The sequence below is a fragment of the Aythya fuligula genome, chromosome 10 (assembly GCF_009819795.1).
Source record: "Aythya fuligula isolate bAytFul2 chromosome 10, bAytFul2.pri, whole genome shotgun sequence".
In the NCBI taxonomy this organism is placed as follows: Eukaryota; Metazoa; Chordata; class Aves; order Anseriformes; family Anatidae; genus Aythya; species Aythya fuligula.
The window spans coordinates 9,314,118-9,326,504 of record NC_045568.1 but is presented as its reverse complement, the minus strand read 5'-3'; the positions used below and the strand labels follow the sequence as shown (position 1 = coordinate 9,326,504).

Below are 12,387 nucleotides of genomic sequence, written 5' to 3'. Positions count from 1 at the left end.
GAAAAACAGGATTGTGCCTGCTCTGGTTGTGGAGAGTGGAGCCCTCACCCTAAAATACTCTGGGATGGGACATGGGGTCACTTGTAGGGGACTGCTGCAGCTGCCCGGGCAGCCGGGATGCAGTACCACCCTCCCTCCTTTGCTTCCCCCCATCCAGGAACGCTGTCAACCACAGGCCACTCCACCAACTACGTGATCGCTGTGGAGCTCCCCACGGACAAGCCCCAGCAGCACTGGATCAAACGGGGCACAGCCTTGATCTGCTCCCTGGACTTCTAGCTGGGGAAGCACCAGGGGCAGGCACTGACAGGTACCAACCCCTGCCCCTCCTCCTGAGCTGCTCCTCATGCCCTTCACTGTAACTGTAAAGCTCAGCTCCACCAGCAATCACATTCATTTGTTGTTGCTCCAAGTTTTTAGCACCCCAGAAGAGCTGCCAGTTTGTCAAAAACACAGCAAGGGACCCAGCTCTCGTGCTCACAGGTGGCTCACCCTTCCCTCCCACCCCAGGCCCTTGGATGGCTGTTACAGGATAGCTTTATTCCTTCAGACAGATCCATTATGTACAGCACTTGGTATCAGACACAGCAAGAAGAAGGATTTTGCTTTCCTTCAACAAATAATAAAAAAAAAAAAGACAGTTTCATTCCACAGTGAAGATCTGTACAAATTTTCCCGTTCGGCAAATTCAGTCCTCTCCTGTCTCTGTTCCCCTTGGCCCCAGCTCAGCTCCTCCTGCCTTCACCTCTGGGGAGAGGCACCAACCTTTGGCTTCTGAGATTTCTGCCAGGCTGCTGAGGCTGGGGGAGAAAACCACTTGCAGGAGCGCTGATGGGGCTGGCAGGAAGGCTGTGCCAGTGTGCTGCAGTACGAACCAGGGCGCTGCCCTCACCAGCAGGCTCTTGGGTGGCAACCAGTGAGGAGCTTGGGCAGGAGAAGCAGTTTTGGGCTGCCCCCAGTTTGTCTGCCCACGAGGCTCCCTTTGTGCCTTGGGTATTACGCTGTCACCTCTTCCCCCCCAAAAGGCTCCATCAAGGGCACCAAGCCAACTCCAGATCTGGCTTCTACCCCAGCACCAAGGCCAACCCAGGACAAGGGCTGGAGCAACCCTGTGTGACCCAAAGGCACCGGCCAGGGCCGCAGAGCTGGTCCCTAGGAGAGCTGCTGTGGAAGCAGGGCCCCCCAGCACCCCCACAGGGCTGGGGACAAGGGGGCAATGCCCAAAGGAGAGCCTGGCTGGGTGGGGAGGTGGCACTGCCATCCCTGGAGCATCAGCCAGCTCGGGGAATGGGGCAGCACAGAGCTGCATTCACGCAGGCCAGCCATACTGGAGAACAGCTCCGTCCAGGAGCCAAAGTGTGGTTCAGAACCAGAACATCAATTTTGTGAAGGGAGGGAGAGGAACAGAAAACAGCCGTGAGGGGCTTGGGGAAGCACAGAGCTGAAGGCCTGCACACACAGGACACAAGCCCCAGCCAGCTGCGGCCAGCACAGCCTCACACCAGCGGCACCAGTGTCCCCACACCGGTCCCACCACTACCAGTTGGGCTCTGTCCCTCCTGCCGCAGTCCCCAGCCACGACACGGAGACACAGGCCCAGGGCATCTGTGTGTGGTCACGGCCCAGGGGGGCAGTTCAGGCTCGCCTGGTGCTGCAGGGTCTCTCCTTGAGACAAGGCAGTTCTGCCTTTCACAACTCAGGCTCGGAGGAAAACCCAATTTCCGTTTGTCCCGAGGCTCCACCTCAGCCAAGGGCTTCTCACTAGGGTCCCTCTTCCTCGGGCAAAGGGTAAGATACATCCAAGTGCCACTGCCCAAAGCCCCAGGGGCCAGTTCCTCACAGTCTTGACCCCAAGGCTACTACTGACGCTTGGCTTTATACGGACGGGAGCGTTTCCGGCGGTCGGGCTTCCTCTGCTTGTGGAGACGGCCGATGCTGACTCCCTGCCGCCTGCGGACGGAGATGTTCTGCTCCACGAGACTGGCCAGCATGCCTGCAGGGACAGAGGCAGCACAGCTGCTGTAATGAAGTGCTGTGGATGGCCACCACGCGCTGGAGAGGCTGCTGGCATTACTGACACCAAATCACGGCCCTCCCTCTCTCACCCCAAGCCCACAGAGCTCCCCGCAGCTCGGTGGGGGGAGGTCCCAAGCTGAACCTGAACCCCACGCCCCTGTTTCCACATCTCACCTTCCTGCGCCAGCATGGAGATGAAGGTACAGATGAACTCATCGTAGTTGTGGGTTCTCCTCTGGTCATCAATCTACAAATAGAACACAGATTCATACGTAATTACAAATGGGGCAGGGAGAAAGGAGAGCTCACGGGGCCAAGAACCAGTGTAGTGCCTGGCCCAGCCCCAGGCTGAGGGAACAGAGCAGGAAGGGTCTCAGCCCCCAGCCCAGCACACAAGAAGGCACAGGAGGAACCCTGCCAGGCCTCCAGGCCCTTCCTCCTAGCAGTGCTGATGCTCAGCAGTGCCCCAGCTGCAGAGCTCCTCCACCCTCCTCCAGCCTGGGCTGCCCAGGGGTTTCTATCTGCCCTAGGAGGAGCGCTCCTGTACCTGGCTGTGCTTGGTAACAGGACAAACCTCAGATGTTCCCATCGCTCTTCTCAGCTGAACCACCCTCCCTCCACTTTGACATAAGCTTGACCACAGATGGAAGCCTTCAGGGAGCTAAATCAGCAACATAAATGATCCAGCAACAAACACACCTTGAATTTCTTCCTCTTCTCCACCTCTTCCTTCAGGCAGGCCTCGTAGTTTGCAATCTCTGCCTCCACACACTTCAGCAGTGCCAGCAGCTCCTGACAGGACCAAGCAGAGCAAACGTGAGCAGACGGACCCATGCCTGCCAGCACACAGCCCTAGAGCTGCAGGGGTGAGCTGGTGGTGTTCCTCATCAAAACAAAAAACCACTTGCCAGAGAGGGGAAAAAAATAAAATAGCATTTCATTATAGGGAACATCTGAGTGAGGATAATCAATCAGCTGGTGCTAAGGCTAGCCACGGGTGAGCTGTTGTTCACAGGCATGTTCTGCCTGAGCCCACCCCTGATTCTTTTCACTAACACAGCTTGAGGATTTCCCTTCTGAGTAAAACAGAAGATGTTTCCAGGCAGCTATCCTGCAGGGAGACCTCCGTGTGCTCGTGCTGCCCAAGCCTGGTCTTATTGCTGGCTAGGGGGCAGAGACAGGCAATAAAATTAAGGCAGGCTGGGAGCTGGGGTGCCAAGGGACCCGGGCAGGGTCTCAGCAGGGTCCCCAAAGTAGAGCACGGAGAACATCTCAACCACACGAAGCAGCAGCTCTACCCGCTGCCAACACGGGCATCCCAAGAGGATACGAGGCACAAAACCTGCACTGCCCTGTGCCTCAAGGCACGGCGGCGGCGGCACGCGAGCGGGACACCGTGCACATGTGGTTCGGTCACTGCCGGTGCTGCTGCGTCTCTGGGCGAGCACAGGGGGGCTCCGTGTTCCTAGGGCCGTCGCAGCACAAAACTCACCTTGGGAGAATACTTTTCCCCCCCAGGGTGATCACTGGTCCTGCCAAGTCCCACCTTCTCTTTGCTGTCACCGGCCTCACTGCCCTCCTTCTCCTCCAGTTTGATGGCAACCTGGGCCTCTTCACCGGGTTTGATGGACGAGGGGGAGCTTTTCCCCCCATCTGCGCACAGGAGAGAAGCGTTAGGAGCCACAGCAAAAGGACGCAGCCCCATCACCACGGGGCACCCCCCCCAGGGACTGCGGGCACCTACCTGCAACAGCCAGCGGGCAAAAGACGCCGTCCTCTGTGAGGTGCAGCAGCCCGGAGCTGATGATGGGCCCCAGGTCCCTGACGGCCCGGTTGTAGCGCATGCAGTCGATGCGCAGCAGCCCGTCCTCCTCGCCGAAAAGGACCTTGGAGATGTGGGAGGTGACGGGGCTGGAGGGGCGGGTGGGGTTGGCCGAGCGGATGGGAGAGCGCAGCGGGGAGTTGAAGGCGCTGCCGATCTCGGAGGCGGTGTCGGTGCTCTCGTTGCTGGGGGTGGGAGAGGGCTGGGAGTGAGTGACAACCGCCACGGCAGCTCCGCCGCTGCTCGTCTTGATGGACAGGGGGATGGAGAGGTCCTTCTGCGACTCTTTCAGCTTCTCGGCCAGGACGTTGATGGTGTTCGGCTGGAGGACAGAGAGCTGGCCGTCCGCAGACCCCGCTGCGTGCTCTTGCTTTACTTGCCCTTTCCTTTTGTACCTGCCCAGGGATGCAGAAGGGAAGGTGAAGGTGGGGGGAAGGAGCTGGGGGGCCCAGCACGGGCACTGCCAGCCCCACACTCAGCACCTGAGGCCATGTGCTAGGATGAAGCAAGGCCTGGAACATTTCTAGGTTGCTCTCGTTGCCACCAGCATCTCTGGCAGCAGCCCACCCCACCAAGCTGCTAGCTGCAGGTACTCCTGCAGAGCGGTGAAAAAAATGAAGCCCCCCCAAGCACAGCACACCACATTTCCTCAACCACCAGGCACCCCGATGTGCAGCTGACACCCTCTGCCCAAAAAGCCCGGTAATTTGTCAGCTATGAGGTGACCTTCCCCAGGTCGAGCTCCACCACCCACACAGCAACCAGAAACGCCCTAGGAGAAAGAAAAGCAAAGCTGGGCTTGCTATGAAGGAGCCCCCCAGCGCTGGCCCATTCATTTTGTTCAGGAATGTTTGGAGAAGGGGGGAAGCAGAGAAGTCCCAGATACATGGTTAACTCAGGGCAGCCAAAATTCAGAGTTGATTATGAAGAGCAACAAAAAGGTTTCACAAAATCCAAGGAGTGAACAGTAAAATGCCAGGCAAATTAAAAAACCGTCCAGATTGCACACACGTTGCAGTCACAGACTGTAACACAGCTAATCATGCTCAGGAAAGAGATCTGTAAGTCACTGCAAGCAGTTCTGCGAAGGTCAGCACCCCTGAGTCAGGCACACAGCTAAACCACCCTCTGCCTCAGTTCGAGCTGTTACCTGATGGCTGAGTTGGTGTTACGAACTTCCTCTTCCTCATCATCATCGTAGTCATCCTCATCATCCGAGTACTGCTGGTGCTGTCGGACCGGGACCCGGCTGCGACCCACTCCTGCCGCCAGGTCTTCCTCCTCCTGCAAAACACCACCGCTGACAGCCTGCCGACTGCGGGGGGAGGAGGAAGAGCCCCGTGGACAGAACTCCTGTGTACACTTGCTCAGCTGGAAATAGCTGCTCCCCGTGCCCGTGAGGAACAGCTGCCCCCCGTGCAACTGCTCTGGCTGCGAGCTTGTCCGTGGTACTTCTGGATCGAGCTTGGTGCAGACCAGGACCTGGACGCAGAGTGTCAGCAGCCAGGAGACACCCGAGCTCACAGTTTGGGTCCATTTAAGCATTACTGGCTTGAGTATACCCAGGTCAGCAGCAAAAAAGGGAGCTGGGCTCTGTGCTTTGCCACCCCACAGCCCTCAACCCAGATCTTCCCCAGTCCTCCAACGGCAGCTCCTGGATGTGGCTCCCATGGGAAGCTTGGCACTTGGCTCAACCATGAAGTCTGTGTGAGCAAACTGTCCCTGCCCAGCCCCCTTCACTCCAACACCAATGTTCCCCCACAATGCAGTGATTCACACCAACCCAGCGACCCACGTTAGAGCCAACCTCTTTTGTCGGGTCATTTTTTACCCTCTGCCCTTCCAGCCCGAGCAGCACGAGGGCAGGCACGCTGCGAGGCAGGGAAAGGCTGAGACCTGCTCAGCAACAACCCCCTGGAGGTGGGGGACTCGGAGCGGAAGGCCAGCAGCACCCCTGACAGGAGCCTGGAGCTCCAACCCACCTGCATGGGCGACTTGGCGTAGTTGTGGTTATCCAGGAAGGCCGGCAACCTCTGCATGATGGGGTTGGGGTTTGCCGGAGGCGCCCCGTTGATGGTGCTTGCCGACGTCTTCACCACTGGCTTGGAGCGGGTGGGTGGGCTCTGTGTGGCCGCGGGGTGGCCCTGGCTCGTGGGCTCATCAGTGCTGTCTGCAACACAGGCACCGCACAGCCTCTCACTTCCACTGCTGGCTACTCAGCGCCCTCCGCCACCCCTCTCCTGTCCCACGAGCTCGTATGCTCCACCAGAGCACGAGCAGAGCATCACAGCCGCTTCCCACCCCGCTTCCAGCTGTCACAAGTGTCCCCAGACTTAAGCCCTCCCCCTTTTCAAGCCCTGTTTCCCTCCAACACTCCTCCCAGGCACTCCAGTATCTACAGCAGGCCTGGTCAGCCACATCCCAGCACGCTGCACGTGGAGCTGGGGCCAGAGGAAAAGAAAAACGAAGCCAACCATAGAAGGTTCTCAAGCTCCAGGTCGGCCAGACACCATCACCAGCCTATGCCAGGATGTGCTCGCTTCAGAGCGGGCCACGCTGGCTTGCAACACCCCTGGCACGGGGACCTACCTGGATGGGTGCTCTCTGGAGCCACGGTCTTGCTGCTGGCTGGCTTTGTCTCTTCGGTAGACTGAGATTCCTGAGACTTCTGGGTCTGGATCAGCTCAGGCTGAGTGACTCGGATAAGCTTGAAGGCAAACGATGGAGCAGAAGTGAGCACCAGAGCAGGGCGACCCAAAGCACGCTGCTCCCCCTAGGGCATCACCGAGGGAGAATGTGTGAGGGCAAGCCAACCTCTGAGCGCCCACGCACACAACAACCACCAGCTTTATGGACAACCTCCCAGGTGAGCAGCAAAAGGGCAAGCAGCAACAAGGACATCTCCTCTTCCCAGAGGAGGTCTCACAAAGAGAAAAAACAAACAAAAAAGAACCACGCAGGGTCCTTACAGCACAGCGAGATCCCCTGAGAGCAGAGCCTGTTACCATCTGAACCTTGCACTCCCTCGGGACCCGGGCTCTCCTACCTGCTGCAAGGCCTCCAGCACGGTCTGGCGGTTCATCTTCAGGATGTGAAGCTTGGACTCGTACTTCATCCTCCGATCGGGCACCACGGCCATCAGGTTGAAACGGATGTCGTGGTACGGCTCCCTGCGGGGAGTCAGAGCAGACCTCACGCTGACCGACCCCTGCGGCACTCCGCTAGCTCCGGGCCTCCAACGAGGCCGTGCCTCTGACCACCACCCTCTGAACCCAGCTCTTCAGCCAGGCTTCAAAACACCTCGCTGCCTGCTCATCTGACACCGTAACACTGCTGCTTCTCTATGGGAATCTCCCAGGAGACAGATCAAAAGCCTCGCTGAAGTCAAGGCAGAGAATATCCACGTCTCTTCCCTCGTCCACAAGCTTCCCTCGTCCACAAGGCAGTCAGCTCACCCCAGGAGGATGCCTGGTAGGTCAGGCACCACTGCCCTGTGGTGTGCTCCACGCTGACTACCTCTGATCACCTTCCTGTCATTCACGTGGCTGGAAATGGTTTCCAGGACGAGCTGTTCCATCACAGTTCCGGGGGTCCAGGTAAGGCTGACTGGCCTGCAGTTCCCTGGGCTCTCCCTCTGACTTTCTTGAAGGCAGCAGTGACATTTGCTTTCCTCCAGTCCCCAAATTCCTCTCCTGACTGCCCAGATCAGCACCTGCCCTCCAGCAGATACCAGGAGGGCTGAAGGCCCCCATGGGGAACACGAGGCTACTTCCAGCTGTCTGTGGAAGGCCTCACCCACTCGTCTTCCTGGTTGGGCAGCCCACAGCTGACACCCGCTGCGATGCCACCCGTACCCATCTCCTCTCTAATCCTATCCCTCGAGCTCTCAGCTGGCTCACGATTCACCTCCACGATCCCAACAGGACTGCAGCCCTGCAGCTGCGCACAGATCCCTAATTCCTTGTGTTTCCTCCCACTCCTGTCCCACACGGCGCTTCGCAGGGACTGCACCACACTGAGCACAGCTCCTCCGCACGCTCCAGATCTCAGGGGCAAAGAAAGGGACCAGGCAGCGCACCCACACCCCTCCCAAGCAACGTTGTCACCCCCACAACTCATCAGAGCCCAGCAGAAATGACCCAGGGGCAGAGGAGATGACCCAGAGCCCGCAGCAGGGCTGGGACATTACCCTGCAGTGGCCAGGCCGATGCGCTCCATGATCACCCTCCTGGCTTTGTCCGTCCATTCTTCGTCGTCAGCCCACGGCCCTGGAGAAAGGCAGAGCCAGAATTAGCAGCGCAGGGCCTGAGAAACAGAAGCAAAGCCCTAGCAGGGATAAGCACGTGTCTGAAAGACAGAACCAGCCGGATTGTGAGAGGAGCAACCCGAGCAGTACTGCTGGGATCTCTGCTGGGGACCTCAGGCCTCAGCACGCAGCAGTTATTTGGCACAGGGAGCAGTGAGGAGGGGACAGGTTCTGCTCGTGATGCCACATCGCCGAGCTGCAGAAGGACCTCACGGCCCTGAGCAACTGTGGAGGAAAGCAGCACGGCTGGAAAAAAGCAACACGATGCATCTAGAAGTAATTGTTTTCTACACACAGACTCCAACAGAGGCTCCAAAAGGAGCTGTCAAAACTCAGGACGAATCTGGGAGCTGCTGGAATGATTCTCCACGAAGCCCAGCTAACGCTCACTCACAATGAAAGACAACACAAACGTGGGCAAACCAGGCTGTCCCTCCAACTGTGTCAGCAAGCAGTGGCGGGCAGGTTCTTACCGTGGTCGATGGGATAGACCTTCAGCCCGTCCAGCTCAAACAGCCGCCCCTTGATGGGGACGTAGCTGACGAAGTGAAAAGCCTCCATGGTGCGCACAGCGCTGATGCCGTTCTGCTTCTCCGGTAGGTGCCGAGGCTCCGGTCTGCGAGGGCGAGAGGCAGGAGGTGAGCGGGGAGCCCGCTCCAGCAGAACCGCGCTGCGAGAGGCTTCCTGGCTCACCTGGCATGGCTGTTGTGGGCCTTGGCCAGCTCGGGGGCATTGCCGATGGCATAGCCTTTGCTCTGCAGAAGAGCAGGAGAGGGAAACAACGGAGAAGTGGTAAGAAAATAACAAAGTGCTCCACCCGCCAGCTCCCCGCTCCCTCCGTCCACACGCAGGGCTTGAAGAACAGCTCCCAGCAGCTCGTAACTGCGCTCTGCTGAGTTACAAGGTAAAGACCCGTGAGGAAAGGAACACTCCAAGGAGACGTGAGGGGGGATTACAGCTGTAGAGAGCACAGACTGCGAGCTAGGTGTGAAGGCAGGAGTGCATTTGATCACAGATCAAATTCGTGACGCTCAGGCAGCCAGGAAGGGCTGCGGAGAAGCCAGCTCGCCACAGCAGGGTCCTGAGGGGAGCAGGAGAGGGTCACAGCGCTGCACAGCCCCACACGCCTCCACCCCCTACCTCGGGGCTGAATCCTTTGGTGAAATCCTTCATGCGACTCAGCGTGGGGCCCAGGTCCACATTGTTGCAGTTCAGGAGGACGCTCAGCAGGGCGTGGGTGGCGCAGGAATTGGGGATCAGCTGGGGGGCGACACAAGGACCAGTCAGCAGCAGGAACAGCGCTTGTTTGATGACCCCCCCTGTCACCAATAACCCAAAAACCGCTCGTGGAACAGCGACCTGAGGTACAGCTGCTCTCTCGGAGGGGCAGAGGAGATCGGCCTCCTTCAGCAGGCCCCACCGTGCCCCTGTGGGCACCTGCTGGCAGCACGGGCCTTAGTCAGGCTCTCAGCCCTCCCCTGGGTCCCTCCAAGCTGTGGCTCAGGGCAGAGACCCCCGGGAAGGAGATCTCCTTCCCCACCCGCAGCTCCTTTTGCCTCACCACCCAGGGGAGATCTCGCCGCCAGCCCTCCCCGAGGTGCCCCCAGCCCACCTGGTGAGCAAAGAACATGTTATTGACGATGTCATCGTCGATCACCGACGTCTCATCCACCAGGGTCGAGACCTTGCGGCGCGAGCGGCGCTCCTCGATCCACTTGAAGAGGAAGATGAAGCCGTACACGGGGCTGCGGAGAGGAGTCAGCGGCTGCAGCGCGCTGGGCAGAGCGTGCACAGCTCTGGGGCTGCCCCACCGCCGTCTCACACGGCAGGGAAAGCAGAACCACCACCACGTCCCGCTGGAAGCGACCACGGGGCAGAGGGCTTAATCCCTGAAGGCTGCCCCACACCAGGTCTTGCTCTGTGCATTTTTGTGCCTGGGGCCCATCTGCCCTCGCAGCCTGTGGTGCCAACTGGGTTACCACACAAGCAGGAGCTCGCCCACCCCAACGCTGACCTCTGGGACCGATGGCCTTGTGTGTGCCCTTCCCAGTGCCTGGCGAGGAGCTCCCAGGCTCACAGACGCATTTTGCTCAACAAAACCCCGCTTTCGAGCCCGTGACTTACCCCTGGCACTTGCTCTGCAGATCGTAAATCTCCTCGACCTGCACCCCCTTGACCCCTGCAAACAAAGGGCAGAAGCTGGTACCAAGGCTACCAAGAAAGGGCGAGAGGTAGCATGAAGCCAGCTTCCCGGGAGGGCGCCTCGGACTCACCAAAGTCTTCGACCAGGAGCGTGAAGAGACCTGGAAAGGGACAAAACCCAAAGGTTTCTTCTTAACGGAGAAGGGAGAACCCTGGGGGCTTCACCTCTAAGCTAAAAAATCCCCCCCAGCTGGGATCCCAGCTCCCAGATCCAACGTGGGCACAGAGGGACGGGGCAGCGTCGGGCTGTGACACACACACAGCGTGCCGGGCTCCTCGGGGTGACAGCGTTGTCCGCCCGCCCGCCCGCAGCCACACACACAGGGTGTAGGAGCCCCCTCACAGCCCTCGGTCACCTGCGAGGCTGGGGACAGCCAGCAGCAGGCGGCCCCCCCCAGCTCACACAAGTCACCCACTCCTCTATTTGGGGCTGTTTTGCAGAGCACCAAGGAGCTTCAGCAACATCCCACACCGTGGCACACCCCAGCTGCACCCCACAGAGCCCCCCGGGCTCGGAGCCCCCCTGAGGCTCCCTGAAAGCGCCCAGGCCCAGCCTCCCACCTCCCACCTCCCTTGTCCCCCCCCCATGAACCCTGCTGGGACTCCCCCACCCCACGGCCTCCCCGAGCCAACTGGGGCCTGGAGGTGCTTCCACCCCCACAGCACCCCCCCAAAACAACCCCCTCCCCACACACATCCCCCTCAAAGCCCCCCAAACCCCAAACAGCACCCCCACCCCTCACAGTCCCCCCATAGCCCCCCCAACCCCTCACGGCCCCCAAAACCCCAAACAAACCCCACACCCCTCACAGCCCCCCCACCCCCACCCAGCCCCTCACAGCCCCCAATCATCCCCTCAAACCCCGCCCCCCTCACAGCCCCCCCGTAGCCCCCCCAACCCCTCACAGCCCCCACAGCCCCTCCACACTCCCCTCACAGCCCCCAAAATCCCAAACAGCACCCCCAGCCCCTCACAGCCCCCAAACACCCCCTCACAGCCTCCCCACCCCTCCCAACCCCCCCAAACCCCCCTCACAACTACCCCAACCCCCCACAGCCCCCCTCATAGCCCCCCACCCCTCACAGCCCCCCCCACACCCCCTCACAGCCCCCCCACCCCCACCCAGCCCCCACATACCCCCTCAAATCCCCCCTCACAGGCTCCCCACCCCTCCCAACCCCCCTCACAACTACCCCAACACCCCACAGCCCCCCCCATAGCCCCCCACCCCTCACAGCCCCCCCCACACCCCTCACAGGCCCTCCCGCCATAGGCCCACCCCCCCCTCACAGGCCCCTCACGGCCCCCACCCTCCTCAGAGCCCCCCCCGTTCCCTCACCGGGGTCGCTCTCGAGCTCCAGCCAGCCCTTATTCATCTTCCCGCGGCCCGGCCCGTGCCGCCATGTCCCGTCCGGCCCCGCCGCCGCCGCCGCCGCCCGGCCCCGCTCCGGGCCCCCCCCCGCTCCTCCTCCTCCTCCTCCTCCTCCTTCCCCCGGCCCCTCAGCGTCAGCACCGCGCGCCGCGTGACGTCACCGCGCCGCCAGCGCCGGGCGCGGGAGGCGGCGCCACAGAAAGGCCCCGGCGGGGGGGGGGGGCACGGCCCGATGGGGGGAGATCAGCCCCACACAGGGCTCGGCCCCACAGCTCAGCCCCATGCACTTCTGAGTCTCACAGCTCAGCCCCACACACAGCTCGGCCCCACAGTTCAGCCCCACACAGCTCTGAGTCCCGCAGCTCAGCCCCACACAGGGCTCAGCCCCACAGTTCAGCCCCACACAGCTCTGAGTCTTACAACTCAGCCCCACAGGTGTCTCAGCCCCACACAGATCTGGGTCCCACAGTTCAGCCCCACACAGGTCTGAGTTCCACAGGTCTGAGTCCCACACACTGCTCAGCCCCACAGTTCAGCCCCACGCAGGTCTGAGTCCCATAGTTCAACCCCACACAGGTCTGAGTCCTACAGCTCAGCCCCATGCAGGTCTGACTCCCACAGTTCAGCCCCACACACCACCCAGCCCCACAGTTCAGCCCCACACAGGT

General features: G+C 60.7%; 2 protein-coding genes across 3 annotated transcripts in view; one reads left to right on the top strand and one right to left on the bottom strand.

Annotated features, from left to right (window-relative positions):
• The window catches only part of DNAH1 (dynein axonemal heavy chain 1), a 71,430-nt gene extending 71,151 nt beyond the window's left edge, over positions 1–279 (top strand). The window contains 1 exon segment of the mRNA XM_032194130.1: positions 158–279. Coding sequence (XP_032050021.1) covers positions 158–279 — 122 coding nt within the window.
• Positions 280–519: 240 nt separating this feature from the next.
• Positions 520–11,758, bottom strand: BAP1 (BRCA1 associated protein 1). Of its 2 annotated transcripts, none has more exons than XM_032194311.1 (17): positions 11,687–11,758; positions 10,418–10,447; positions 10,269–10,323; positions 9,757–9,889; positions 9,285–9,404; positions 8,838–8,899; positions 8,618–8,760; positions 8,028–8,106; positions 6,885–7,008; positions 6,428–6,545; positions 5,821–6,008; positions 4,989–5,122; positions 3,761–4,233; positions 3,509–3,669; positions 2,716–2,808; positions 2,191–2,263; positions 520–1,993 (listed from the first exon to the last, which is right to left on the bottom strand). In XM_032194311.1, exons 1-17 carry the CDS (start codon positions 11,721–11,723, stop codon positions 1,860–1,862), a joined length of 2,157 nt encoding a protein of 718 aa, XP_032050202.1. In that variant the 5' UTR covers positions 11,724–11,758; the 3' UTR covers positions 520–1,859. The 2 variants fall into 2 exon arrangements, with proteins under 2 accessions (XP_032050202.1, XP_032050203.1); XM_032194312.1 differs by having other exon boundaries at positions 3,563–3,669.
• Positions 11,759–12,387: the final 629 nt, after the last annotated feature.

Bases quoted from the DNA above. Each gene is read 5' to 3' on its own strand.
- BAP1 (XM_032194311.1), bottom strand. From the start codon at position 11,723: ATGAATAAGGGCTGGCTGGAGCTCGAGAGCGACCCCG. The intron at 8,900-9,284 runs GTAGGGGGTGGA...GCTCTTCTGCAG, and splicing joins CCAAAGGATTCAGCCCCGAG to AGCAAAGGCTATGCCATCGG. The intron at 7,009-8,027 runs GTAATGTCCCAG...GACTCCCCGCAG, and splicing joins ATCGGCCTGGCCACTGCAGG to GGAGCCGTACCACGACATCC.